General features: G+C 39.9%; 1 protein-coding gene across 2 annotated transcripts in view; it reads right to left on the bottom strand.

Moving 5' to 3' along the window:
- ascc3 (activating signal cointegrator 1 complex subunit 3) overlaps positions 1–27,762 on the bottom strand; it is a 57,782-nt gene that overhangs the window by 24,771 nt on the left and 5,249 nt on the right. For both annotated transcript variants that reach the window (XM_086113238.1, XM_086113239.1), the window contains exons 6-23: positions 25,708–25,909; positions 25,151–25,286; positions 24,153–24,278; positions 22,679–22,882; positions 20,790–20,930; positions 19,893–20,057; positions 18,440–18,616; positions 17,020–17,091; positions 13,047–13,181; positions 5,748–5,939; positions 4,420–4,644; positions 4,145–4,264; positions 3,759–3,923; positions 3,574–3,660; positions 2,122–2,298; positions 1,814–2,039; positions 759–913; positions 136–234 (exon numbers count right to left, since the gene is read on the bottom strand). In XM_086113238.1, coding sequence (XP_085969364.1) covers positions 136–234; positions 759–913; positions 1,814–2,039; positions 2,122–2,298; positions 3,574–3,660; positions 3,759–3,923; positions 4,145–4,264; positions 4,420–4,644; positions 5,748–5,939; positions 13,047–13,181; positions 17,020–17,091; positions 18,440–18,616; positions 19,893–20,057; positions 20,790–20,930; positions 22,679–22,882; positions 24,153–24,278; positions 25,151–25,286; positions 25,708–25,909 — 2,804 coding nt within the window. The remainder of the gene's footprint in view (positions 1–135; positions 235–758; positions 914–1,813; positions 2,040–2,121; positions 2,299–3,573; positions 3,661–3,758; positions 3,924–4,144; positions 4,265–4,419; positions 4,645–5,747; positions 5,940–13,046; positions 13,182–17,019; positions 17,092–18,439; positions 18,617–19,892; positions 20,058–20,789; positions 20,931–22,678; positions 22,883–24,152; positions 24,279–25,150; positions 25,287–25,707; positions 25,910–27,762) is intronic.

Here is a 27,762-nt window from a genome sequence, read left to right as displayed (position 1 = left end):
ACCAAATGTTTTCTACTCAGAAAATGTACTAGATAATTGAACTTTTTACTGTATGTCGAGTTTTTTGCTGCTGTTTATTTAGTTCAACACGATTTAGTAATAATCTAATAGAATTTGTAGTGCCACAAAACCAACCTGCTTTTTCTGGAGGAGGAAGTACTCAGAGTGGTAGATGTGATCATTGATTGGGTCCTCCACCCATAACCACCATGGCTCACCCACAGACCCATGTACCTGAAACATGGAAGAAATTCCCACATCAATACATTTTCATTCAAGACAACAGAGTAATTCCTCAATTGCTGATGTTTCTGTAGATCCAAATGTATGAGACCATAGATGGAATTATCTGTATTTCTGCACAAATTCTTTGTAAAAAGGTAATCCGATCTTCAGTTATATTACGCTTAAATCTACAATCTACAACCCCCCACTTGTTCAAATGGCATTATTGTTTGTACTACAACAAAATAAGAACAAGCTATGGCGGCAGGTTGCACCTTCTTCTACTCGAGGAGCATTCCATTGGTCTGCTTTTCATAATCCATCACTAGCGTTGATAGATGAACAAAAGTTATATTTGTTATGAACAAATCATTTTCAGACACGTGAGGCAATATTGGCTACTTGTTATTTTTGTTCAGTTGTTGATTTTGGTTCTATGACCAAGCAGCTAATTATATGTAGCAAATACAATTGTGTCAAAGTTGGGAGCCAGACGATCGTTCAAATCCTGCATCAAAGGCCACCATATTTACCTGATCATTCCAACGGAAGTCAGGTGTGACAATGAGACGGACGCGCAGGACAGTTCGTGTGATTGGTTGAACACTAGCCTCCATTGTGATTGAAGGGATCTGATGGACGCACTGTTTCACTGTCAACCCAATGTTAACATGATGCAGCATGTGTCCTGGAAACAATACACCTGGTATTAACATACTGAGAAGATCAAGAAGAATGACAATATGCTAAAATGGAACCAAGTTCCTCATCTGCCAATGCTCTGTTGACTTGCAGGCCACATCATGTTTAGAAACTGCTAATTGAAGAAATGCTACTTTCCAAGCATGTATTGCAGGCCCGTTTTGATTTCACTATTTCTGTCAGCAACTCCTTTAATCGATTTGATTTTAAGTATATTCACAAAAACTGCAAACATGCTAACTTAATTGTCTCCATCTTTGCTTGATTCAGAGAAGACTTAAAACCACCAAAACCTAAAGCCAAACATTTTTAAAACAAACACATTTTATGTGCCAGTACAAGTAAAAACATGGTACTATGACTAACACTGCATTTGTAGAATATGATTTTAACAGAATTATCCAAAAATGTAATCATGGTGTGACATTAAGGCTAATTGAGTGACAGTTCGAGTCATGATGTGGTGATCCTGCCGGAACCGGCACTGGTGCTGGTACACGGGCCTGAGCAACCTTCATGAAAATATTACGTTTCTGTAGCAACTTTTTTACATGTATTTTTCTTATGTGCAGTATAACATCTAATTGAATACTTTATATCTTGTTTAAGCCATTCCTTTTGGAAGAACTCAAACTCTCAATCTAGGACATAAAATATTTTTAAAAAACGGGTATATGTTCGTTTCATCACATTTATTTATGGTTTAAAAGTAAACCGCTGCTAAGGACAGCGTCTGAGGTGAAATTTATAATTACGAAGAAAACGCTATGGTTTTCTAAGTAATTAAAGTGGGCAGGAATAGATGAACATAAGGCGCATTCTCGAAAATTCAACTGTTGCCAAGGAAAAAAACCCCCAAAACTGTTAAGTTTGAAAGGAGTCATACCAATTTCATCCTTCCTCATTTCCTTCAGTTTATCAACAGTAAGCTTCTTCTCCTCCAATCGATTCAGTACAATGTGACTTAAATTGGAGAACTGGCGAAGAGGATGGGCAAAGCCCCAAAGCCGCTTGTCAATGACTTTGCAGAGTGTGAGCAGTCGATAGGTCATGGCCGGCCAACGCTTTCTTAGAGCAATTTCAAACAATGCTCTGACAATTCGAGCAGCATTCTGAAAAGTGGCAAAAGCAGGAAATTATCATACAGTACATCGCTTTAATAATATTCACATCTTTCAATAGTTTGTTTCTCACCTGTGCAACATATGAAAGGTCTGAGATGAGGGAGAAGCTGTCTACATCTCCACGACTTATGTATGTCTGCAAGAGAATGTTAACCTTGCCGTAGCCATTTTCCACTCCGCCTGCTGCGGGCAGCTCACAGTAGTTGCACAGCATCTGCTCCAGCTCCTCCATCTCTTCATCACGAACCTGCCAGCATGATTCCAGACCGTGAGAAATTAGAACCACAATTTGGACACTTCTTGAGGTGGGGAGATCATATCATCCCCCATGTTAAGATGACAAATACGACTGTAGGTGAGTCGATGGAGTGTGAACCGTACAGTGAGTAGCTGGACCCCCCCCCCCCCCCCCCTACACAATTCCAAGGTCAACGATTGCCCAGGCCTAATCTATGCCGTCTGAGGGATTTTTCCCCCCCCCCATCCTTCCCTGGGAACTTCAGGTGGTCCTTGTGTTTTGATGTAGCCAGCCAGGATCAATCCTGCCAACAGGGGGATTCGAGGAGCGATTTTTGTTTTCTCTTGATTTTACGAATGTGAAATATGACTTGTAAACTTCGCCCCACATGCAAGAGGAATTCGATTAGGAGGCATAGCTTATCGATCAATGACCATTCCAATGTTTGGGAAAATGGTAAAGGGATTGTAAGAAAGACATTAGGGGGTCAGAGCATCCGTTTTTGGGGTGGAATATGTTTGTTTGCAGGAGTGGAGATTAAAGGAGGTGAGTCATTTGAGTGCCACATGTATGGAAGATGATGCCAAAATTCTGAAGGCCACATTTGCAGAAGGACACCGTTCCAGCGGAAATGACGTGGATTTGAGACTTTCCTTGTGATTATGACTGGTGCAAGATCCGATGGACCTCAAAGGAGACTGCTGCTTGTCTCCAGGGTAAATGCTTCCTTTGTTCATGATATAAGATGCCTAAGATGTCACTAAGAAACTGTACCTTTTCAGTAAAAGAAGAGAACCCCCCACCCCACGCTTACAGCCACTGTGTGATTATTTTCCATATCATTCACACCTACATGTTAATTAGCCTATTTCATTTGTACTTTCCTTATTTTTGTTTGTTTCCGTTGTAGTTTGTATGTGTGATATGTTCTTTGTATGCATGTAAGCAGCAAAGAGCATTTCATTTCCCTCAGGATTAATGTCATATTAATGATTTTGTTTTTTAATTTATTGGAAAACTCTAGCCAAGGTGAAGACTACACACAATTGGGCTGTCAACCTTGGCATGTTCATGAGAATACTCATGCATGGCCCGAAAGAATCATGTGTATGTTGTCTGTTTGTATTAGCGTTTGTCGTGTTTTCAGGAACTGATATTGAACACAAAACATTTGTATTTGTATAATACGTTATTTTGGTGTTTTCTTTGTTTTGTCTACAGTGTGACTACCCTTTGACTGACTAAATTAATTTCTCAACCATGTTGTAGCCTTGGCAATCTTACCTTTAGCTGTTCGAATTCCTCAGCCTTAGAGACAATACTGAGGATGTCAGCTTCTGTTCGTTGAGAGTTGAAAAGTTCATTGAATGTCTTCATAAGGGAGAGAAATATACAAAATAACTGGTCAATGAATTGAATATCCTTGTGAAGAGATGAATTGTAGCTGCTTTTCAGCTGTATTTGTCTACCTCTATAGTGTTGTATCTGATGTAGAAGTGGCTGGATGTCCTTCCCAGGTCAGTGGAGGCAAAGTAGCCAGTGCGCTCTTCAAAGCGGATCATCCTGGCTTTGTCCAGCTTCCTACCTGACTCTACCGCGAGCTCCTTTCTGTACAGCTCTAAGGACGGATCCATCTGAAACATCCAAAGGCTTCATTTCCAACTCCCAAAATCACACTGAAGTATTCATAATACTACATAAAACACACATGGTATGTATTCTGAAAAAAAAAAAGAAGTTAGGATTTCATCTGCAAAATATCACATTTATTTTTTTTTACAAAGTAATAAATTGACTCCAGTATATGGTATTCTTGTGACAGGGAACAATGCTGAAATCAAGGGAGTTCACAAACCTGCAAGGCCTTGTAGTTGATGCCATATGCAAGTGGATTTGCCCTCATGCGCACATAGAGGTAAGTGTAACTGAGCCACTTCACCGCCTCATCCACATTTGTGACTGTACCCAAAGCTATCTGCAACGGCAAGAGACAAAAGTTCACGCTAACTACCGGTCTCTGTCACAACCCGATGGACACTGGAACAAAACACAACTTTTGCGTGCTTTGAACTGTTTCTCATAATAATGTAGCTTTTAAAAAACAGTTCAAAAGAACACTTAAAGACTAACCTCAGCATTGAGGTTGTCAGCCAGGCTGTCAAGAAACTGACTTTCAATGGGATTCTGCTGAGTAAGAAGGGTCAGGTAATGGCTGAGCTTGTCATGGGTGGTAATGATGGTGCCTTCACCATACTTGTCAAACTGTGGCCGTCCTGCACGACCAAAGATCTGCATCACGTCCAGGATGCCGAGATCCACCAGGGCACCACGCTTGGCATCGTAAATTTGTGTCCCCTGGAACCACAAGAGACAAGAACAAATACAACTAAAAATATTTGAGCAAAGCCAAAATACAGTGTGTCCATACAAAAAAAAGGTATTGCAGAGTGGATATCAAAAGTGTCACAGTGTACCAGTGGTTAGCACAGCCGCCTCAAAGGACTGCACTAATTTTGGGGGTTTGAATCTCAATGAAGATCCATGTACTCCAATTTCCTTTCCCATTCTTAAAAGATGCTTATGTTATTTGGAGACTGTAAATTGTGTTTTTTGTGAATATGCGTGTGAATGGTTGTTTGTCAACATGTGCCATGCGATTGGTCGAGAACCGGTCTGGGGTGTAGCCGCCTTTCACCAGTCAGCTAGGACAGGCTCCAGCTCACCTGCGACCCTTGTGAGGATAGGCGGTACATATACATTTTTAAACGTCAGGTTTATGTGAGGTTGAAAAATCAGAAAAAGATCAACTATATTAAATTTTTTTCCACCATTAATGTGACCTATAACCTGTACACCTTAAAGAAAAAAAATCTTCTACAGAAGCAAACTAAAAAGAACAGATTGTGCAGTTGCACAAATGAATGTTATGTGCCAACACTGACTCGTATTTGCAATTGTGCATAGTTTCCTCCACCATGTCCAGGGTCCCACCTGAAAAAAGAAAAAAAAAATCCCCCAAAACATGATGATGCCAAGACCGTGCACGACTGCAGAAGCCCTCTGGGACCAGGGCTTGTGCTGTAAAATGTGACTACAAAAATATCAGGAAACGCCAAGGGCAACACCTACATTTTAATTGTGTTTAATCGGAGTCACTTTAAGTATTGGCAGGTGTGTGTTCAATCCAATTCAACATTTGTTTGAATGGGACTGATTTATTCTGACAGCCACATCCCCAGTTGGCATGCTCACTTGTACAATCAGATTATCTCCGCTGTGTATTTTTATTTCGCCTCTCGAAAAAAAATGTCCCTTTTTTCACTTGTACAGTTTATCGGTCACATAAATGGTGCAAGAACTTGAAACTTCAATTAGGGGTGTGTAGACTTTTGATATCCAATGTTTGTTAAATCGCGCTGTAAGTAAAAATTAAGACAGAAAATTTTAAAATAAAGAACCTTAATTATAACAGCATGGGCTGGCAGGTTCACTCCCCAGGCCAAGGTGGCGGTACAGACAAGCACCTTGAGGTACCCTCTGGAAAACATACTCTCCATTAGGTTGCGGTCAGACCGCAACATGCCGGCATGGTGGATCCCAAAACCTTCTGGAAACATCTCCTTCATTTGCTTGTTTCTGGAGCGCTGGATCTATAATTTCAGGCAAAAGAGACTGCTTAAAAATTAAATAAATAAACAAATAAATGCATCTCTTGTTCGTGTGAAGGGAGAGAAAAAAATAGACATTTAAAATAATAGTGTGCAAATAATACAGAAGAGATGGATTAAAAAAAAGTAAGGACATTTCCAATTTACATTGAATTTTCTGCTGACAAGTTACTCACACACAAACACACGCACACAGAGTTTGGAATGCATCTATGATTGACAGGTGGGTTATGACCTGGTTGTGCTCGATGGGAGTTCTCATTATAGGGGCTTTATCTCATTCCGCGGGCATCTAAATGGAGGTTAAAGCACACCAGGCCTCTGCACAATCAAGGACAGGCCGTAACTGTCAGCACTTGAGCTGAGAGTTTGTGTTAAAACAAAGGTCTGGACTTGATGTGTGTTTGCAATGTGGCTTTCAAAAAATTGAAATGTATTAGTAAATAAATTTCCTTAAAAAGATAAATAAAGAACAAAGAGACAAATTATTTTACTGGGGGTAGGAGGAAGTTGCCATTTAGATTATAAATGAAAATGCGATTGGCTGGCAACTGATTCAGGGTGTCCCCCGCCTACTGCCCGGAGATGGCTGGGATAGGCTCCAGCACCCCCCGCGACCCTAGTGAGGATCAAGCGGTTCGGAAAATGGATGGATGGATGAAAATGTATGCACTCACACCCACGCAACCAGATGAATTTTTGACTTGCTCATGCTGAATCACAGCACGCATTTGCAACCATTATGCTGGCAGTCTTAGCCCTGCGAGCGGATTTCAGAAACACTGCACAAGGTCTGATTAAAGACAAGGAGATACATGTACAATATTACTTTTTCACCTTCACGGCATACAGTAAATTCCAAAGAAAACATGTCTGGATTATACGCAGAACACTTTGGAATAACCTCCAAAATTGCTGGCTCTCAAATTGTTTCTAGGAATGGGCATTCTTGAGATTTTAGAGATATTAGTACTTGTAACCATACTGCTTTTCAATCCGGCATTTCAACAGCATTCTTTCCTATACTCTTTTTGTTTTGGAAAAACACCAAACCAATATTAGCATGAACACAACTTCATTGTTATTATTTCTTTTTAAATGCAACTACAGCGACATTAATGTAAAATCAACAAAAACAATAATCAACATAAAATGACATGGTTTCAAGAAATCGGTATTACATGAAATCAACCATTATTTAGTCTAAAAAAAATGGTGTAAGAGTACGTTGTAAGTTGGATCTTAGGGAGCTTTGCTGAAACTATGGCAGAGGATCCATCTACCATTAACAAAAGTTAAACAACAAACAAAATGGGAAGATTGTAAAAGGGAAGCATCGGGCTAGGCCAAGGAAGATTTCAAATCATAAACATGGAAAACTTTAAGCAATATATCTTGGAAATAGGAAATCCACAACAAAACAAATGAGGCACAAATGGCCGCAACGTCTGTGACTGAGCTATAAAAAACCGTCGAAAGAAAATGGGACTCGCGTATCAAAAAGCCAAATGAAAGCCATCCTTAACATCTAAACAGAACAAAACAAGACTACAGTAGGCTCAAGAAAAGCAATCATAGATTGTGGACGACAGGATTAAAGTGATACTCGTTGACAAATTGCAAATCTGCATTTGGCAAGGTGATAATGCTGAAACTTGTTTGGTGCCGTTCTCGTGCGATTTATGAAGATGACTGCCTGAAGAAAGTGCAAATTTTCAGTCATTGAGGATATGAGGCTGCATGTCAGCTAAATGCATAAATTCATATGAGATTTTGCTTTTTCTGATTCCATCTATTGAAAGAAGGTTTGCAGATGACATCATTTTTCAAGACGCATTTTAATTTTAAGGGGTTTGTTTTTGCTAGTGAGAATAAAATCGTAAGCAACTTCCTTGAAGAAAGTCTCATAGTGTCAATGTCATGGCTTGCAAATAGTCGAGATCTCAATCCAATCAAAAATTGGTGGTGGAAATTGTTATAATAGCCTGACGTGGTAAAACAAAGTGCCGGTACTAGAAGTGCAGTGTTGTAGTGTTTTGCGTTTGTTTGCTTCCAGTTTCGTGATTCCATATTTGAGTGATTTTTTTTCCTCTCCTTGATGATAGAATAATAATAATTGTGGCTGACTGTAATTTTCTTTTGTGCTTGTTTTCAACTCAACTGTATTCTCCTCCAACTGCTCATTATGAGCACCGGCAGGCTTTCCGTTGCGACTAATTTAATTTTTATGTTGGAATCAGTGGAAAAAAGGCACCAGATAAGCTCCTTGTTCAGTAGCTTAGCAACCACTGCCTAATAGGGTGACCATTGCGCTGGGCCACTGTCACCCCTGACAAGAATTCAACCACAGCTAAGTTTGATCATCAGAATTCGGAAAATTCTTGGATGACATAGGCGGTGTACGCATACTCGTTAATGTTGAGCTACGTACATTGTCAGAAAAAAAGGGTGCCAAATTTGGACCTTGAAAAGGAACCCCGACTATCATGTTTTCACATGTGCAATGCATTCTGGGACGATGACGTGGTACTGTTGCTGCCCAACTCGCTGCCACCTGCTGAACAAAGCAAAACAATTGCGATCTACTACGAGCATCAGTGAAAAGGAGTCAAAATGCCACACTGCTTTTGGATAATAACCAAAGGGGAATTAAGAAAGCGAGATAACGAAAGCCTCCAAAGCTTTCCTAAAGAAAGGAAGTTCAGAAAACAGTGACGGTGTAACAGGTCCAGTAAAAAACTTACTGTACTCGATTATAATTACACAAAATATGAGAAATGATAAATACTGATGTGTTCTTTGACTATATCCTCCACTACCAACAGGTGAAACAAAAATGTGTTTATGTTCCCAGACTTCAAAAATTAAAGTGGCACTGCCTCTTTTAAGTACAACCCCCACCTTTGACTTTCCCCATTTTCTCTTGATGTCCATGGGGGGCTTTAGAGCTGGAAAAAAAAAAGTTTTGATTTACAAGTTTAAGTATTTTAATACAATGCTGTCAAGCTTTGAGAGTGAGACGATTAAACACAGCCAATACAAGAAATCCTGCTGTGCGTTGTCAATATTCTTAAACACAAGGCAGTCGGACACTACCGGTTACAGGAGGATGCGGCTGGAAGAGTCTGCCTGCCCGAAGACCCGCGGCTCTGCTCTCGTCCCTGGTGTATCTGACAATAAATGACGTTTAAAACTAAATTCGGTGCCTGCCATAATTCCTCACAAGGAGCCTAAATTTCCATGAGTGACAAGTGAAAAATTGGATTGGATAAACTTTATTGTCAAATGTACTGTATGTGAAACATACAGCAAGATGTGGTGAAAGATGCCAAATGTGAGGAAAAAAGGCAGTGGATGTGGATGACAGAATATTTTTTACTCAAAACAACAATATCCACCAAAGGCTATTTATGTGAAAACAAAAAGCAAAATGCAGCCTGGTGGTGGGTGTCTTCAGTCAAGTTTGTGCAACAAAGCCACGTGAGATGCGGGAAAGGGAAGGGAATTGAAATGCTGCAGCAGAAGCTTTGCTTTGATGTGTCTGAGTGTTGCAAACTTGATTCTCAGCCCTAATCTGAGGTGAGTCAGCGCTGATGTGTGCTGTGCCATGGCTACGTCTGAGATGGCTGTGATCTAAGCTCCTGATCAGGCCCCATTAGGTTCTTCCACAAGCTGATGCTGCTACTGCTGAGCTTGCTCCGTCCACAGATAACTAGCTGCCAGCTCTACTCATTGTTGATCCTACTTGCGAATGTGCAGAGAATCTTAGTGTACGTCGGAGGCTTATTTACCTGTTTGGTGAGAACTATAGAAATAAAAACAATTTGAACATTTGTGATTAATTAAATTGCATAGGTAAGAAGCTGCCTTTTTTTTTTTAAGAAAATGTTTTAATTAATAACAGGTCACCGGCGTCAGTGACATGCTTGTGAAATATGGGTCTGAATGATGAATTGCATTTGCAATAAAATTGTGATTTACTTCAATGCAAAAGCTGCAATTTAAACGGTCAGTATTTTATGTCAGTCAATATTGATATATATTAACAATTATAATCATCTAATTGAGTTCCAATCTGCAGACACTAGACACTAATCTTTCTCTCTCTCTCTCTCCACACGCACGCACGCACGCACACGCACACACACACACGTAGGTCACTGTTAAAAGTCTAAAGGGGCGTGCTTCGCTGTGCTTACTATATTTTTAAGGGTACAACAATGTTTGAAAATATTTGGAAGCATTTGCTATTAAGGTTTTTTGGGATCATAGTTTGTGGTATATTCAATTATCTGAACTATGAATATTGGCAATCAATCACTTTTTGGGAAGAGTTAATCACATAAATTCACGATTTGCGGTCAAATTTACTTCTTTATCGCTCATATTTACTGTGTATTACTAGCATAGTTGAACTGGATGCAAAGATATTCGTCAACACTCCAAAACGATTCTATCATGATGTTTGTAGTAGGTGGGATTTTAATTTACGAGGTATATTATTTGTATCCATGTACATATTTACCTTTCATTTATATGGGCATGCAATTCAACTGAATGATTCATTTTTCCTTGCATTGCGGCTCATCACTGTTGATCAATGTACCACAGAGCTGTTTTGAGCATGGTGACAGGCTGTCATGGATCTGACGCGATGGGTGGACAGGTGGTGGACTAGTTTCTTAAAAATAGCAGCAAAGGAAAGCAAACACATATTAATGAGGTTGTGTGTGTTCGTGATGTGAAATCTCCGCGGGCTACATAATCACATGTAGTCTGCCTCCATTGGAACGAAAGTTAAAGCTGACCATCTGAAGAACACACACACACAACACTTTTTTGAAAACGCAGACTTGCCTCAGAATGAAAGAGAATGCACTTAAATGATATATGACACACTGACGCCTTTATCATTACTGATTTGAAACTACTATTTGAGTAACGTGCATACTGCTTTGAAGACATTCACAATGTACAGTAGATCCTTGGAAGCTTACTATGTTATCCCTTCCTTTCCTTATCGAGACTACAAAATTAAAACAGGGTTACCAAACAGAGCAATGCATTGTATTAAGTACATGCGACCACAAGGTGTCTCTTCAAGTCCGCAGTATTCTTGGGTGCTTAGTTTCTGGGGACTGGATGGTAAACATCAAGGTAGACAAAGAAGTAAAGAATAGAGGTGAAGGCAGGCGCTTGATTGTGAGCAAAGAAGAAGAGTCAAGCAGGCTCATTCGGACAGGGAGCCTGTATCGAGTCACTGCGGAATCTCTAATCACTTCAATGCAACAGAGACAACTGTATTCAGCAATTTGGAATGAACAGTAAATAACATATAAACATAAAGGCGGTGAAGCAATGAATTGCTTTGTATCACACTTCATGTTATAGTCATTGAATTTGTAATTGTCAAAAAAAAATTGGATTTTTTTTTAATTGGGCAACTATATACACATCTGGCAGCTTTTGATGTGGAAAAATTCCAAACAACGAAAGCTCCATTTTCAAGCATACCAGAAGCAAAATATTCTACAAGCGCCAATTCCAATGAAGTTGGGATGTTGTGCAATATGGAAATAAAATCAATCATACAATAATTAGCAAATCATCTTCAACCAATATTCAACTGAAAACACTACAAAGACAAAAAGATTAATGTTCAGATAACTACCCATTGCCCCGCCCCCCTCAAATATTCACTCATTTTGAATTTGATGCCAGCAAAACATGCCAAAAAAGTTGGGACAGGAGTATGTTTACCACTGTGTTACATCAATGTGTTTGGAGCCCTGGACAGTGTTGAAGCTTTGTGGATGGAATTATTTCCCATTCTTGCCTGATGGACAACTTCAGTTGCTCAACAGTCGAGGAAGGGGTCGATGTTGCAACTGAACCTTTCGGAGATTCTATACCCAATCATGACACTCACCACTTTCCCATTCACCAATGAGATGTTCCAAACAGGTATTCTTTGAGCAGACCTCAACTTTCCCAATCTTTTGTTGCGCCCGTCATCTTGCAGCTATGTTATTTCTCTATAATGCACCACATGAAGCCTGAAGTAGACATTGCCTGGGCAGGAAATGCCACAATTGGGTGGGATTACCACAATGTTTTCACAAAAAGACAGTAATCACAAGTTCACCAAAAACTATATTCAGCAATAACTGATTTTTGTAGTCGCTGCAATATAAACTTGATTGGCAGCATTTCAAACCCTTGTAATAAAACCAATTAAATAACAATGAAAGAGAAAAAAATAGAAAAGCTGTTTAGACTTGTGTATTTTAAAGCTGAAAAAATAAAAGCTAATTTATATGTCTGACCTAAGAGGTGCTTTAATTCTCATATGCACATTGGGGATTAGCACACCTTTAAATATTAATAGAGGGCAATTTCCAGAGAGCAAATAAGCGGTGCATTATCTCTCTGTGGGCTTAAAGTGGAATCGCCCTGATGCCCCTTAGTTCACAAGCGCATGCCCGACAGACAAACACTCAAAAGAAAAACTAATGGAGTGGATAATACTCATTGCATTGAGATTGTTCTGAGCTAATGTAAATGTAGAGCCTATGAACCAAACTGAATTCTATGAGCAAAAATTACAGGAACAGTTGCGACAATTGCCTTTGAAAATCTGCTTCAAAGACTAATCAGGCGATGAGGCACCATTTTTAGTCGCCCGACATAATCGCCCGTCTCTATTTCCAGCCCTGGAAAGCAGGAAAAGTGATCTGATTTGTATACATATCCCTTTTAAATAGAGGGGAGATTAGCGACACATCAATCGCGGCTCATCCCCAGGGAATGAAGGAAAATGGTTACTAAATTTATCACACTGGCTTCTGCTGCAAGTGATTTAAATATGGGAATTAGAGCTCCACTGACCATCCTCTGTTAAGAGAGTAGAGCTGCACCTCTGTATACTCACAGTGCATAGACTATTAATTACCTGATCCCAATCACGCTTTCTTCATTGCCTTCACACAGGCACACTAAGAACATTGGCATGCGCGCATACACAGCCACAGCTACACACGTTTTAAGTATCGATACAAACACTGCAAGTGAGGCTGATTGGCTTTGTACCTGTTTTTCACACTGGCCGTAGTCAGGACCTTGGTCTGGTTGAAAGACGCACGTTTCTCCATGGTTCTTAGCCATCTCGATTAGCCCCATGGCTGTCCTCACTGTTGCGTTACGAGCATGGACGAACACCATTACCTGAGACATCAAATGACATATTTAACACAGAAATCTGTCTGTCTCCCCATCTATCTATATTATTTAATGTCATATATAATTTGATATATTGTGGAATCTGAACTTGTTTGTCACCCGACACTTTCGCATATCACTGTAATGTTTCCTTCCTATTGAAATGAATGGAAATGCAATTAATTCATCCCAGGCCCAAAGTGATGTTATATTTACATTGTTTTTATTGGGTGTGTGTGGTTGAAGAAATACCGTAGAACAGTGGTCAGCAACTTAGATTGGCCTAGGGGCCACATTTTTTTCCTAACAATTCCATCACGGGGCAAAATTACAATTTCTTCAGACAAACCCTGCTTTTCCTACGAACAATATTGAATTACCGGTATTATCCATAGGGATGTAACGTATCAAAAGCTCATGGTGTTATCATGCTATTGAAGTCACGGTACGATAATTATCGCGAGATCGTGAAAAATGTACTGCAGAAAGCTTCACTGAAGGTTCGAGGTATGTTATGCGTTTTGCCCTAGATTTTTGTCAATAATACATCTTCAAATATACATTATCGTGCGTGCACTTCTGTTCCCGTTCCAGCAATGATTTGATTTGCTCACAATGACAAAACGGTCCACTGAGAAATTATCTGGTCATTAATTTGACAGTATTTGTCCTATATTTATAACATTAGAAATGTGATACTGCCTTTTAACAGTGATTAAGTCCCAAAATTACAGGAACAGTTTCTTCATAGAAACAGCCAAATAACAATAAAGAAAAATAATCAACTAACCTAGTTATTTTCTTTTTCTGTGCTTGGTGATATGGTTAAATTTGTAGGGCTGTCGCATTTGATGTGTGGTCAGAGGCAAGAGAGGAATTTGTGCGAAGCAGAGGTCTAACGGATCCCCGTTCCCGGCCAGACGACAGTATGGTTTGGCCAGATATGCTGGTGTGAAGGACCCCTGCCGCCGAATCAATTGCGAAGGCACGCTCAGACAGGGGGTAGCCCCAGGAGGGACACACGGCCATGAAGTGCATTCTAAATCTCCATAATCAATATGTCCTTCCAATTCCCGTCAGTTTGACTTTTAGTTTTTGTTGGGGGGGGTGGTCATGTGGTTTATGTACGCCCCTTACATAGAACAATTAGTGGGCACAGCTGCCTCTTGACTTGTGTACATTTCTCGAAGAAGTAACATCTCGTCGGGCAGTCAGCCAATCGTTAATGTCCTTGTTTTGATCAAGTCAAGTCAAGTACAACTTTATTGTCAAATGCGCTGTATGATGTGGTCACAATACAATCGTATTCACTCTCCAGGCACTCAACTGGACCCATAACTCAAAAAACGGAAGTGGAGCGCTTCCAGGAAAAACGCTGAACAAATTACGTTTTAAGCAGAATGGTTATTTTTTTACCGAACCAAGAATACGAAGAAGGCTTTTTTATTACCATGAATATTTTGACATCAATTTTTTTTTTCCCCCTTTCATCTATGTGATCTGGCGGGGGAGATATAAATGGCAGCGGGGCAAATTTGGCCCGCTGGCCGCTTGTTGCCAACCACCGCTGTCGAATATAGAACTAAATTATGAAGAAAAAAAAACATCTTTATGCTAGCTAATCATTGCAGAATGTCTTTAGGGCTGCGATTGGCAGAGTGTCCCTCGCCTACAGCCCCAAGACGGCTGGGATAGGCTGCGGCACCCCCCAGCGAATCAGAAAATGGATGGATGGATGGATGTCTTATGGGGCACTTGGTTTTGGCAGCATCCAATGCAGGATAGGGAGCCGGGAGGATGGCGGCGGTGGCCTACCTTGAGCAAGCCACATTTGTCAGTGGTTGCTAAGCGACCAAACAGAATGGCAGAATTTTCCCCCTTGTTTGGACATAGAGTAAGCTGCAGCTAAGCAATATGATTTTATCACATTTCTAACTAAATGTGTGGCTTTTGCTGTGAGTGAGGAGACGACAAGCAGCAGCAAGAAAAAGGTAATTGGTTCATCTGACTATACATATACAGAAGCTCGGCAAGACCTCAGCCAGTTCAGACTGCTTCGTGAGCTCGAGCTATTTGGAGATCACATTGAGGTGTACTTTAGGCTTCTTCAAGTTTCGCCCTTCCTTTTTCACTGTCACCTACATACCACACAAATACCTTGCCATTATCCCTCCCTAATCAGTCGGCCACCATCTCTTGATTGGAAACACTGTAGGACGTCGCTGTGGTGCTGCACCTAATTTGAAAATCCAGGCAACGGCAAGATCACACAACCCCTCGCCTCTAGGTGATGCAACATGAGTTCTGTCGCTGTACCGTGGTTACAGTGAGATGGAAAATTGTTTAGCACTTTTCTGAAACCCACCCACATGAACTTGGTTGTACAAAAAGAAAGAGACAAGAAAAAAATTATCCATTAACAAATTCAAAGCGCATCTAATATGGACTGCTTTTCACTTTAACATTGCCTATTTCATGTGCCACTTTAGTTGAGGTTTTCTGTTATTTTTATTGTACTGCTTGTTCTTTTTATGATGTTTTATGAAAACCTGGATGGCACAAAATTTCAATGAAAAGAAGACAGAGGTGATACTGTTTGGTCCCAGTGGCCCTTGTACATCCCATCCTGTAGACTTGGGCCCCCTGTATCCTTATCTTAAGTCAACAGTCTCAAACTTGGGCCTTAAACTGGACAGTGATTTCAAACTTGACCGGCAAATTGGTGCCGTTGTTAAATCCAGCTTTTTTCACCTTAGACAGCTGGCCAAAGTAAAACCTCTCCTCTCTCATGAACACTTTGAGACAGTAATTCATGCCTTTGTCACATCCCGGCTCGATTACTGCAATGCCCTTTACTTTGGAGTCAGCCAGTCCTCCATTAAGCGCATTCAGCTGGTCCAGAATGCCGCTGCCCGCCTCTTGACTGGTACTCGTAAGAGGGAGCACATAACTCCTACTCTGGCATCCCTTCACTGGCTCCCCATACATTTTAGAGTTATTTTCAAGATCCTCTTATTTGTTTTCAAATCTCTAAATGACCTCGCGCCACCTTACCTCTCTGAGCTCATCCGCCCCTACACACCTGCCCGCCGCCTCAAGTCTGCGGACCAGACCTTATTAGAAGTACCAAGAACTAAACTGAGGCTCAGAGGGGATCGAGCCTTTTCTGTTGCTGGTCCCTCTCTCTGGAATGACCTCCCACTGAATATTCGGCAAGCCTCCTCGCTGCCCATCTTCAAAACCCTCCTCAAAACTCACTTGTAATCTTTGGCATTCGACTCAGCATGACTTAGATTTGTTCTTGGTTTTACTGTTCGGTGCTTTCTACCGTCTTTATTACCGATTTGTTTTACTGTTTATTGTATATGTTAAATTGCTCCATGTACAGCACTTTGTATGCAGCGATGGCTGTTCGAAAGTGCTCTATAAATACAGTTGAGTTGAGATGTTTGTACTGTGACCTTTAGTTCCCTGAAAGGCGTAGTATCATTATCATCATCATTGTTATTTTAATACATGTCAAATAGATACGCACACCCCTAAAATAGAATACTGTATATTAAAAATGGTATTAGTTTACATATACTGGCCAGAACTTTAAAACTATAGCAGTTCCAAATATTTCTGTCTCACATGAAATGAAAAATAGCTCTCATTATGTGCCAAAAAGTCCTATACAACTGCAAACTATAACCACAATTATTTACAAATGCCTGTTTGAGCTACAGCTTTGCTTTTGGCTATTATTAGTTTGTGCAAACTGTGGCTGGTCAATGTGTATGTGGCACTAAATTGGACATTTCTGTTGTTTAATGCACCTATCGGAAAAGGGTGACGAAATTACCTGATGACCAGCTTTGACTTGCTCAACAACTTTGTTGTAGCAAACCTCCTCCATGTCATGAATTTGCTGGATCTAAGCAGAATAGAAAAATCAGTTATTAGTTTAATTAATAAAGTCATGTCATGTTCGAATTAATGTCAGCTTTTCAGACAGTTTGAGGAGTCAGAAGAGACGACACGTCATTACACAGCAAAATACCGTATGTAAATGTGAATCGTGGATTCATTTTTGTGATACACAGTAGCTCACAAAACATCTAACATATCAGCAACTGTTTAGTTGTATCCTCTCAAGGGGTTGACACATTCTAGCCCATGTAGTGTGAAATACTCAATGATTGGTCATCTGGCATCTGGGACGCTTCACGACTATGATCACAATCACAATGTCGAAAGTTTGGCATGTCAGAATTTTTGTTGGTCTTGCCGCATAGTGCGACATGTCCATCGGTTCTTCGGCATTGACCAATAGGAAGACGGTGCCCTCCTACTTATGACAAGAAACAATGTGGTGTATCATGTCTAAAAAGTCACTTGAACAAAATGGGAAATATTGGAACATATACATACCATTTCAACTCATGCTGTGTGTGCTAGCTGCAAAGCTAGTAGCTGATTAGCAAAATTAGTGTCCATCCATCCATCCATTTTCCGAACCGCTTGATCCTCACTAGGGTCGCGGGGGGTGCTGGAGCCTATCCCAGCCATCTCCGGGCAGTAGGCGGGGGACACCCTGAATCAGTTGCCAGCCAATCGCAGGGCACACAGAGACGAACAACCATCCACGCCCACACTCACACCTAGGGACAATTTAGAGCGTCCAATCAGCCTGACATGCATGTTAGTGTCATTTAACAATTTATTACCTCAAGTTCCTTTTGGAGAATAGGCAGTCCATACTGCCCTCTTCCCACAATCCAGGACTATATAGGTCTTATATAGTCTTGCCATGAGTTTAGCATGGTGGTAGTGTCATGATCTGAGGCTGACTACCAGCGCTGGTTGATTGAGGGAAGCATGTATTCGAATATGTATCGTGACAATCTGACAATAGAGAATGACTCACTCCCTTTGGAAACTGGACAACATGGACGAGTACAATTTGGACATTTGTGTAGTCGCTGTGAGGTGGACTCACTTGTGTTGATTGATGACTAGGTCGAGAATAAAAGCTGTGTTTTGAGTAATTTTCAAAGGACTGTAAATCCATACTTTGATACAAACTGAACAGTGACTATTTCGAGTTGGTATCGTCCCTTGCGAAAACATAAACTGCTTTCTGACATGTGAGGTATACTGTTGTGAGCCACGACATTCTCCTCTGGAGGTATAGCTCGACCATGTTTCAGATCAATGCTAACTTGATTAAGTATATAAAAATAAACACAGACACAAACTAATAGCAATCATTGTTCTTTTACCTTGTTAGTACTTTTGATGCCAACAAAGGTCTGTCCGAGTGGCACGGGTCTGAAACGACTGTCGAAGAAGAAGAGGCCAATATACGGGTTGACGTGCAAGAAGGTGGCCACATCTAGATAGTTGGGAAGAGTGGCGGATAATCCCAGAATCCTAATCATACTCTGGGTGGACTCCACCTGGGAGGCCAAATCAGTAAAAACACACGCACACACACACACACACACACACACACACACACACACACACACACACACACACACACACACACACACACACACACACACACACACACGCACGCACAGACTTTTTATAAAAGGGGGGGTAGATTAGCAATGAAAACACCTACGTCCTTATTGTTTTTTGCGCAGTTATCAAAGAAATATTAGATTATTAATTTCTGTATACATATATGCTGATTTATTTTCATTATTCAGAGATGAAAGTGGACTTTTCTGAAAAATTCCGGAAAATAAATAAATATATATATATATATACACATATTTATATGTATACACACACGCGCGCGCGCACACACCTGGCCGATCACGCATGAATTAGTTTACACAAAACGCTATTCAAATACTCGACATTCAATGATTAATCTTCCTTTTGTGTGCACATGTGCACCTTTGTGGCTTACGCTCTCACCGAAATTTCGAAATCTCCAAGATATGGCGAGGCCATGAGAATGCGAGGCGAGGGTATTACTGTTGTGGCGACGCCACTCAAGCTAAACGAGCCTCAGCAGTAGATAGTCCGCTGCTCTCTGTTGTGCATGCTTCAGCGCGAACATGTACGCAAGCGCGTCTTTTGATTTCAACCAATCAGCGCTGACGCAACGACGTCACACACCCAACGTCACACACAACAACAGCTAAGCTAAGCTAGCCTAGACGACACTCGAAGTCGGACGGACACGTTTTTCTGCCAATCTGTGTGTTTGCCTTTTTGTCCAAAATTTTTTTTTTACGACAACTGTCTTGTCCACGGTGTCTTTTAGTCGTTCCACTGGGGTTTAGCGAGTGTGTTTATAAAGAGACGAAAAAATCTCTTTACTGTTACTAGTGTTAGTATCTCAACATGGCTACGCTCGTGAAAGCAAAACAACGAAATCAAACGCGTCTTCGTTCAATGTTTTCAACTAATATACGGATAAATTTTAGGCAAATCTTCCTCAATTCTCCAGAGAGATTTTCATAAAAATTTGAAAAACCCAGAATTCCGGAGGACTTTCATCTCTAATTTAGAGGCAGTAAATACTAAACATTTTCCAGTAAATTATTTCGACATCCTGTATGTGTCTTGCAAGGTAAGATAAGACATGATGAGATAACTGTGACGAGTACCATAATGGGTTAATTGCCACATTTTCTGACTATCAAAATTAAAAAGCAGGATTCTGAAATATTTAACGGAAAATAGCTTAGTGATGATAGTAATGTGGTTTTCTACCTGTCTGATAGTCCGGGCCACAAGGCTCTCCAGTACTGGTCCTCGATCTTCATGAAGAAGGTGAACTTCATCCAAAATTAGGAGACGTACAATCTGGGAGAGAGCAATGTCGCCAACGCTCTTTCTTGTCACAACATCCCACTTCTCTGGGGTCGTCACTAACATCTGGAGAGACATATCAAAGCATTTGCTCTTCCATGACAGATACTCATTTTACAAAAGAAATATGTCTGTTGACCATGATTAATCTTTATACAATAGTTGGTATACATTATATCTTATGGCTAGATTTATATTACGTGCAATTCCAAGAAGCACATACAGATTACTGCAAATCTGTGATGAGATAACTGTCTTTGTCTTTGCCACTGGAGACTGTTTATAGAGCAGTTAATTTTGGGGCCACGGTGTACAGTCAAGAGACAAAAACCTGACAATTAAAAATGGGGTGTGGGGACTTTTTATATCCTTGAGGAATTTAATTGACTTCCTCAAGAGTGACTTCATCAATCAACATCACAATACAAATGAAGGAAAAGAATAAATGGAAAATAAATAGTAACAAGAAGGGACCCAATTAAGGATCATTTTCTTTTTGGTAATCTCAACCAGTACCGGTAACTTGTACTGTGCAAGCTTTTTAGCCTCCAAATATGATCAGTTTGCTTGAAACTATACTGAAAATAATCCAGCAGTCAAAGTCAATTGGAAAATCATAAATAGATGGAGACAGATGCAATGGCATGTTGCTGTGGCTCAGACAGGACCACACGAAATGCAGTGATGAAAGTAGTTACTTTTGCAGATCTTTTTGCCAAGTCACTGAGACATTTGGTGGTCCTAGGGAACATATTGTATTTGTATGTATGTGCATCACAGGATGTGGGTAATGGGCACCTGTGTTCGTAGAATCTCCCCTTTGGTTAGCTGCATGTCACCAGTGAGTTCTTTGACAGTGATGCCCAGTGGCTCCAATCGTTTACTGAAGTAGTTGGTCATCTCGGCTGCCAAAGCCTTCATTGGAGCAACATACACGATCTGCAGAGAAAAATGAGAAGAGTAGACACCACAATGAGAAGAGTAGACACCACAGCAGGGTAAATTGGATTTGGGGATGATGGAAGTGGTAGAGATTGATGAGGGCTAATGGACAGGAAAGAGGAGCACGTAAAATGCTGGTGATAAACCTCCACAGAAAAACTTGGTAAATGGCACAAATCTTAATTTACTGACAAACTGCAGACACATCTATCAGCAAAGCTCAACAGTGACATGCAATATTTGAAGTGCTTGTTGTGTGACCAATGAGCCAATACATGAACATGCTTACAGAGATTTAGTTTATGTTTTGTTTGACACCTTGGATTTAAAAGACACATACTGATAACTTTTGAATGGACTGCCATCTCCTGAATCTTTGAACATCTACAAAAATGCTGTTTATATAGAGTGGTACCTCTATTTATGAAATTAATTGGTTCTGGAAGAAATTTCTTAACTAGAAAATTTTGTAAGCAGACACGTTTTCCATATAAATGCCCTAATTCGTTCCAACCACCCGCTCCCCCCCAAAAAAAATTCAGACATAAATGTTTAGCTAAGCATAAAAATGCATCACAATATATAACAAATACATGTTACTATTAGATTATTGCACAATAAATGAGAGTAGTGCATAATGTAAAAAACTAAGAAGAGAGTAAACAATAGAAATGATGGTCATTTAACTTTTAACTGTGTCCTCATCGCTTTTTGCCCTCTTTAGTTCATGTTCTCTCTCAGGAGCTATTTCCTGATTAAGAAAGAGCCATGCACAAGAAGTGTAGTTATTATTTATAGTGGCTCGGTAGGTGCAAGAATCCCCCACCATTACACCGAATCCAAACTCTCACATCAAAATAAGAGTTTAAAACTGGTAAGGTTTTATGGCATGATGGATGTTTTGATATAATCGTGCGAATCATATTGTCATGGGATTGCACACACAGAAACAGAAAAGGTCCTGTGCCTGAGTTGTGCATGATACTGGAGTGGGGCGAGATGGCTCACCTCTGATGGTAATATGCTTCTTAGACTAATATATTAATTTTATTTCTAGTTAAAAGTGAGATCAAGTAAAAGGTGCAAAGTAACATTCAAAGAACTAAGTGAATCGAAAATTAATTTTAATAATTTCTCAAGGACCCTTAACAGTTCTGTAAGGTCCGGAGCTCATCGATAGATTCAGTGTCTCGATCAATCATAAAGTTTGTCAGGGGAGGAAGTGATTTTCGCACTGGTCTTCAGTCCACAAAGATTGAATGCATCAGGCACCACGACCATGCAATGAGTACAAACAACAAGGGACACAAGCTTTGAGGAGCACTTATATGACTACATCAACCAGTATTCCCATCCAACTTTATAAAAAACAACAAACATAGATGATGTTATTTTTTGTTTTAGTTTTTTTTGCTTTCCTAGGGTAACTATTTAGGTTTATAAAAGCATGTATTGAGTTTACTGATGGGCACGTGTGGACCAATGTACATGCATGGAAAGCATATGGACATCGTGAAATGTTTTATGAATGGAACATTTGCACTGTGTGCAAAACGGTCAGCGCACGCAAAATGCGCAAACGATAGATGACACAATGTCTATTACAGTGCCGTGGTTGGTGGGGGCATTAAAAAGTATGCACTCGCGCCATCAGGAGCAGATTAAATTCTTACTCGCACACATTGAAAAACTAGTTTCATTTGCAACCATTTTGCGCACAGTCTCGAGACCTGCTTTTACTGTACCTTGAATTCATCCTTTTTGATGACACCACCAGGTTGTAGGTGTTGCCGAATCTCGTGAATGACAGTCAGCATGGCGATGTTGGTTTTGCCAGCACCAGTTGGGGCGCAGATTAGAAGGTTTTCATTTGTGTTGTAAGCAGTCTCAAACACCAATGATTGAATTCTGTTTAGACGTTTCATTCCCTTGAATACCAGTTGTCCAATCTGGGGGTGAAACACACACACACACACACACACACACACACACACACACACACACACACACACACGTATGTATATATATATATATATATATATATATATATGTATATAGTGGACAAAATAGAAAAAATAAAAGTTAAGTACAAATAATTTGTTACTGTACTTAACTAGATTCTCCAGACATCTGTACCTAACCAGATTATTTTGTTTTCTGACTACTTTGTTGACTATAGACATTTGAAAATAGAACATTTCATCCAAATTATATCAGGTCTGCGTCCGTCCCATAAATGCTCACCGACTGCCCGACAGCTGTATAAGTCTCCGTACGACATTACAATGACCGCCGAATGTCATCATAACATCCTATTAAATGGTGAAAAAAAAAGGATCAGTGCCAGCTGACTTTTTTCATCACCTGAAAGGAGTATTTCCATATGCTGATAGACTTGCAGTTGAAGTGCCAGTCACAGACAATAGAGTCATCGTAATAATGAACCTTAAGTTTGAGATTTTGGGACTGCATTTTGATACATCACACATGCAACGTGTTGTTTGGCAACCCGGTGAACTCGGAATTCGAACCATCTTCTAAGCAGTTTGTTATGAGCACTGTAAATTCTGATTAAATTGCTCAGCTTGGATTTGTTAGAAAGTTAATGGAAAAACACATACTATTTCAAAGTAGCCTGTAGATGAGCCACGCACACGTCACTGGTGATAACCTCCGGGCCATTTACGCAAATGAATTTCACAATCAAAGTATGCCATATTTTCAAATGGATCTCTATGGAATTTTCATGATCCATAAATTAAGGCCACCCTCAGTCTTCATCGTATTTTGATGGTTGCGCACGTACTTCCAGGTTATGCATGATGGACATGTCAGTAACCGAGATGGGAGAATCGCTGCGTCCTGAAAGTGAGCAAGAACCATTGGATATACTTAAGTGTCAAGGGGAGAACACCCCTTAGTGATCAGCGATGTTGCCAACTGTAACGTGTACCGGTACTTGAATGATATAGTTGTATTCTCTGAAATTTGGGGTGAGCAAGGCTGTTCTTTGTTACCTAAGTCCGAACACTCACAGCGCTTAGTTATCCCTCCGAGTAATCAGCTGAGCATCTTTAAAAAGGCAGATGCTGCACCCTGAGAAGATGACCAGAGGATCTTCCCCTCCTCCTGCAGCAGTTTTCTTTACTCTAGATTACTTCCAGAGAGTGAACAGCCAACATACACACACACACAAAAAGACGGCCCATGTGAGTTTACCTCATCCAGTTCAGAGATGTATATGGGTTTCTCTTCAAAGCCAATAGGCATCGGTTCATTAGGTGGAATCTCCACCTCTTCATACATTTTCGTATTATCTCTGCGGATTCCCTCAGGAAGCAACATCTGGATGAAAATTAAAGAAGAAAAGATATGGAGAAATAAACAATATAATTTTTGATTAAATTGTCCCAGAGAGTTACATGTAGTAATATGTTCCTGATCATGACTGTAGTTTTCAGTTGGTGTTGAACCGCAACCATAAAAATAAATAATGATAAATGAATACATCCCTGACAGTCAATGTTTTAGGGCCAGCATATTTGACACAGCTATGTCACTGTATATCAAAGTGTGGCTGGTCAGTTTATATTGCCATTAAATATATAATAATAAAATACAATATATAATAAAATACATGTCATCCATCAAATGTAATCCTTTTTTAAAATCACTCTGTAGAGGGAAATAATATGAAGGCTATTGCGTCATTCCATGCAAAGTCACCCCGTAGGTTTAACCTGGCGGATTTTTAATGAAACTTGCTGTAATTGTTGATAGTGATGGCAAAACACTAAATCTCAAATTTTAGGTCAATTGGACAAGGGGGTTGGGAGATTTGGCCCACTGATTTTCAATTAGCTCAGTAAAAAGGGGTGTGGCCACCTTCCTTTGGACCCTGATATCTCAGGAACTAATGGGTCATTTTCACAAAACAGGTATTCTTAGAAAGAGAATTCAATAAGCAATGTAAATTAGTAATTGCATTGAATATTCAAAGAATACTCAATGAATATTATATATTCGATATATATTGAATACTCAATGAATGTTCAACTTTCAATTAATTTTAATATCTAATCAGAGACACTATCAGTGTGGATCAATTAGGACATTAAAAGTTTCCAAACCCTGTGTGTTATGATAGAATCTGTATGTCTGTTCATGTGTACTTACTGTGTATGCAGATGTAAAAAGAGGCAAAAAAAAAGACTCACCCTCGTTCCTCCAACAAAAGCAGGTGACTTTGTGGCATCTGCATAGCTGTCATAGACATTTGGGTATTTAATCCGCTCATACACTCTTTCTCTAGTAAGTACAGGTTCATGGCGTGCAGTCAAGAGTGCCTGCTCCCTGCATGAAAAAACAACACGTTGAATCATTACTTACAATTGTATTTAAAAAAATGTTACGCTGTTTCTGAATGAACTGGGTGAGAGGAGCAAAGCCATAACTCTGCAACGTCTGCAGTCCCGTTTTTCCAATGGATCATTTACTTGAAAAGGTACTGTGTTTCTTCATGCCGCAATTCTTTTGGCTGAGCTGAACACCATCCGTTAGTCATCCTACATAAGTCAACTATCACAATAAATAGCTTTTTAAATGTAGAGAAATAAGGCAATCTCCCATAAATTACTTTTTTTACTACACGGCACTACTGTGTCAGTTGTCTAAAAATAATGTACCTTGTCAGATTTAACAAGAGCACATGAGGAGAAAAGGACAAAGACAGAAGAGGAAAGAAAAAAGACCAAGAAAAAGAGATCTGATATACCGCTGGGCTCTCATCTCTTTTGGGTCAAAGTTCATGAGAGCATCTGAGTAATCCACATCATCAGTTCCTTTTCCCCTCTTCTTCTCTCTCTTCTCCTCCCTGCGGAATATCTTCATCAAATGTTTTTCCTGTTCGGAGTGAATGGTCACCTGACAGCCGTATGTGGGCCTCGTAACTTCGTCACTGACTTTTCGAAGAGAATCTGGAAGGATGAAAGGTTACAAGGCTGGTTTAACACGACAATATAAATTTTTATTTGCCCATGTGAAATTAAAATCAATATGTCTTGTACATGTGACACACCTCAGAAGAGTATTGTGAACAACCTTGCCAAATTTAAATGACCCCCAAAAAGTGGCATTGTATTTAAACTGAGGCTTTAAAATCGTGAAATATACGTTTCTGCTCTCAAACAGTGAGCGAATCTGCTGAATGCATTGAAAGCAAGTAAATATGGCTTTGTATGATGAAGATGAAGCATTATACAAGTGCCCTTTATTTGCCATTATGACCTAATTGTTGTTGGATTTTTTTACATTTGGTAGACTATGGACATGTTTTTTGGCAAAGGTACAACCCATTTGAGTTGATTCGGGAATTTTGGTCATTGGTGAAACACAGCAAACACAAATTTTGGGTGGGAGTCGGCGCTTCACCGCATGCATATCGACAGGCAACCATTTTCATAAAAGACAGAAAAGAAAATTATCCTCCAATTGCGATTGGTTGCGGACACTAAAAAGATAGCTATTCAACTTTCAATTGACATTTTTGCAGCAGCTACATATTTTTTAAGTAATGAAGTAAACATGCCCCCCTCGCCGCCCGAAAAAAATCCTTGTTCAGAGTTTGAAATCATCACATACAATTTGTTTTTAAAAGCCTGTTCCCTGAATTGGTCAAGTACAAAAATCAAAAAAGGATGTTGGATTGACCGTCAAGAATCTCAAGCGAAAAGTCAGTAGAAAGAACTGAATTAATAAGAAATGATAATCGTGCAAGGCACAAGGGGCACTGAAGGTGTTAAAGTTCCCTGTCGCAGTCCATCTGTTTAAGGCACAACAGCTCAATAAAAGTCAGATTTGCTCTTGGAAACAGATGAGATATGATGATTGCACTGCAGCTTGCGCTGATTGACTGAATGGTTTCCACTTCATCTCATCTCGAGATTCAACCTGCTCTTTCCATCTTGCCGCTGCCTGGATCGCGTCACTTGTATCCCACACACCAATGCCCCGCACACATTACATTTCCAGCTTCTGTAAATTGAGCACCATTTTATTATTTTCGAAATGAATCTTCATTTTTACTCTCCCCTCTCTCACACTTTGTTGGTTGCTAGTGTGACTGGGTGAATGATGTCGAATATGCAGTTTAATTATCATTTATTTCCACTGTACCTTTGATTTGACTCACCTTCTCCTTTGTTAAGTGCGCGTACTGTGTGAACATTCAGTCATGGAACAATCAATAAAAACACACAAACCCCTAGGTTAGTACATGTACATATGTCAAATGTATGACTTTGATATCATACGTGTATCTCAATACAGGTATTGAGGCTGAAATGATAACCAGGTAAAAACAAAAATTCCAGCTAAAGCAGTGGGATAATAGACGACAAAACATGGATGGACCTTCAAGTTCTTCATATTTTTTCATCCATCCTCTTCATACAAAAAGAAAATGTAATGCAATTGCACATGTTTAAACAATAGCAAATTTATTCTTTCAGAGCTGCTGACATTTGTAGCCTTGCTTAAAAATAAAAAAAAATCTTCACCAAAGAATTTCTTCTTGTCATGAAACGTATTTGTGTGAAAACCAGCATGCATTTATCTTTCTTCCACTCATATTATTTGGAGAGTTCATCTTGGGTCTCAGGAGAAAAGTTGAAAATGTGCAAGTCTACTGCTGTGCAGTCATGAGTAGGCACTCCCAGATCCGTTCAGGATCATTTACTATTTCCGTGCGTAGTTGTGCCATACTACAGCCTATATGCTGTTTAGACACTGAATTAGCGCATCTGTAACATACTGGTAAGTCATTTGCTCA

Source organism: Hippocampus guttulatus, chromosome 6 (assembly GCF_054856545.1).
Source record: "Hippocampus guttulatus isolate MCC_2025c chromosome 6, RoL_Hgut_1.0, whole genome shotgun sequence".
Classification (NCBI taxonomy): domain Eukaryota; kingdom Metazoa; phylum Chordata; class Actinopteri; order Syngnathiformes; family Syngnathidae; genus Hippocampus; species Hippocampus guttulatus.
This window is presented reverse-complemented; position numbering and strand designations above follow the sequence as displayed.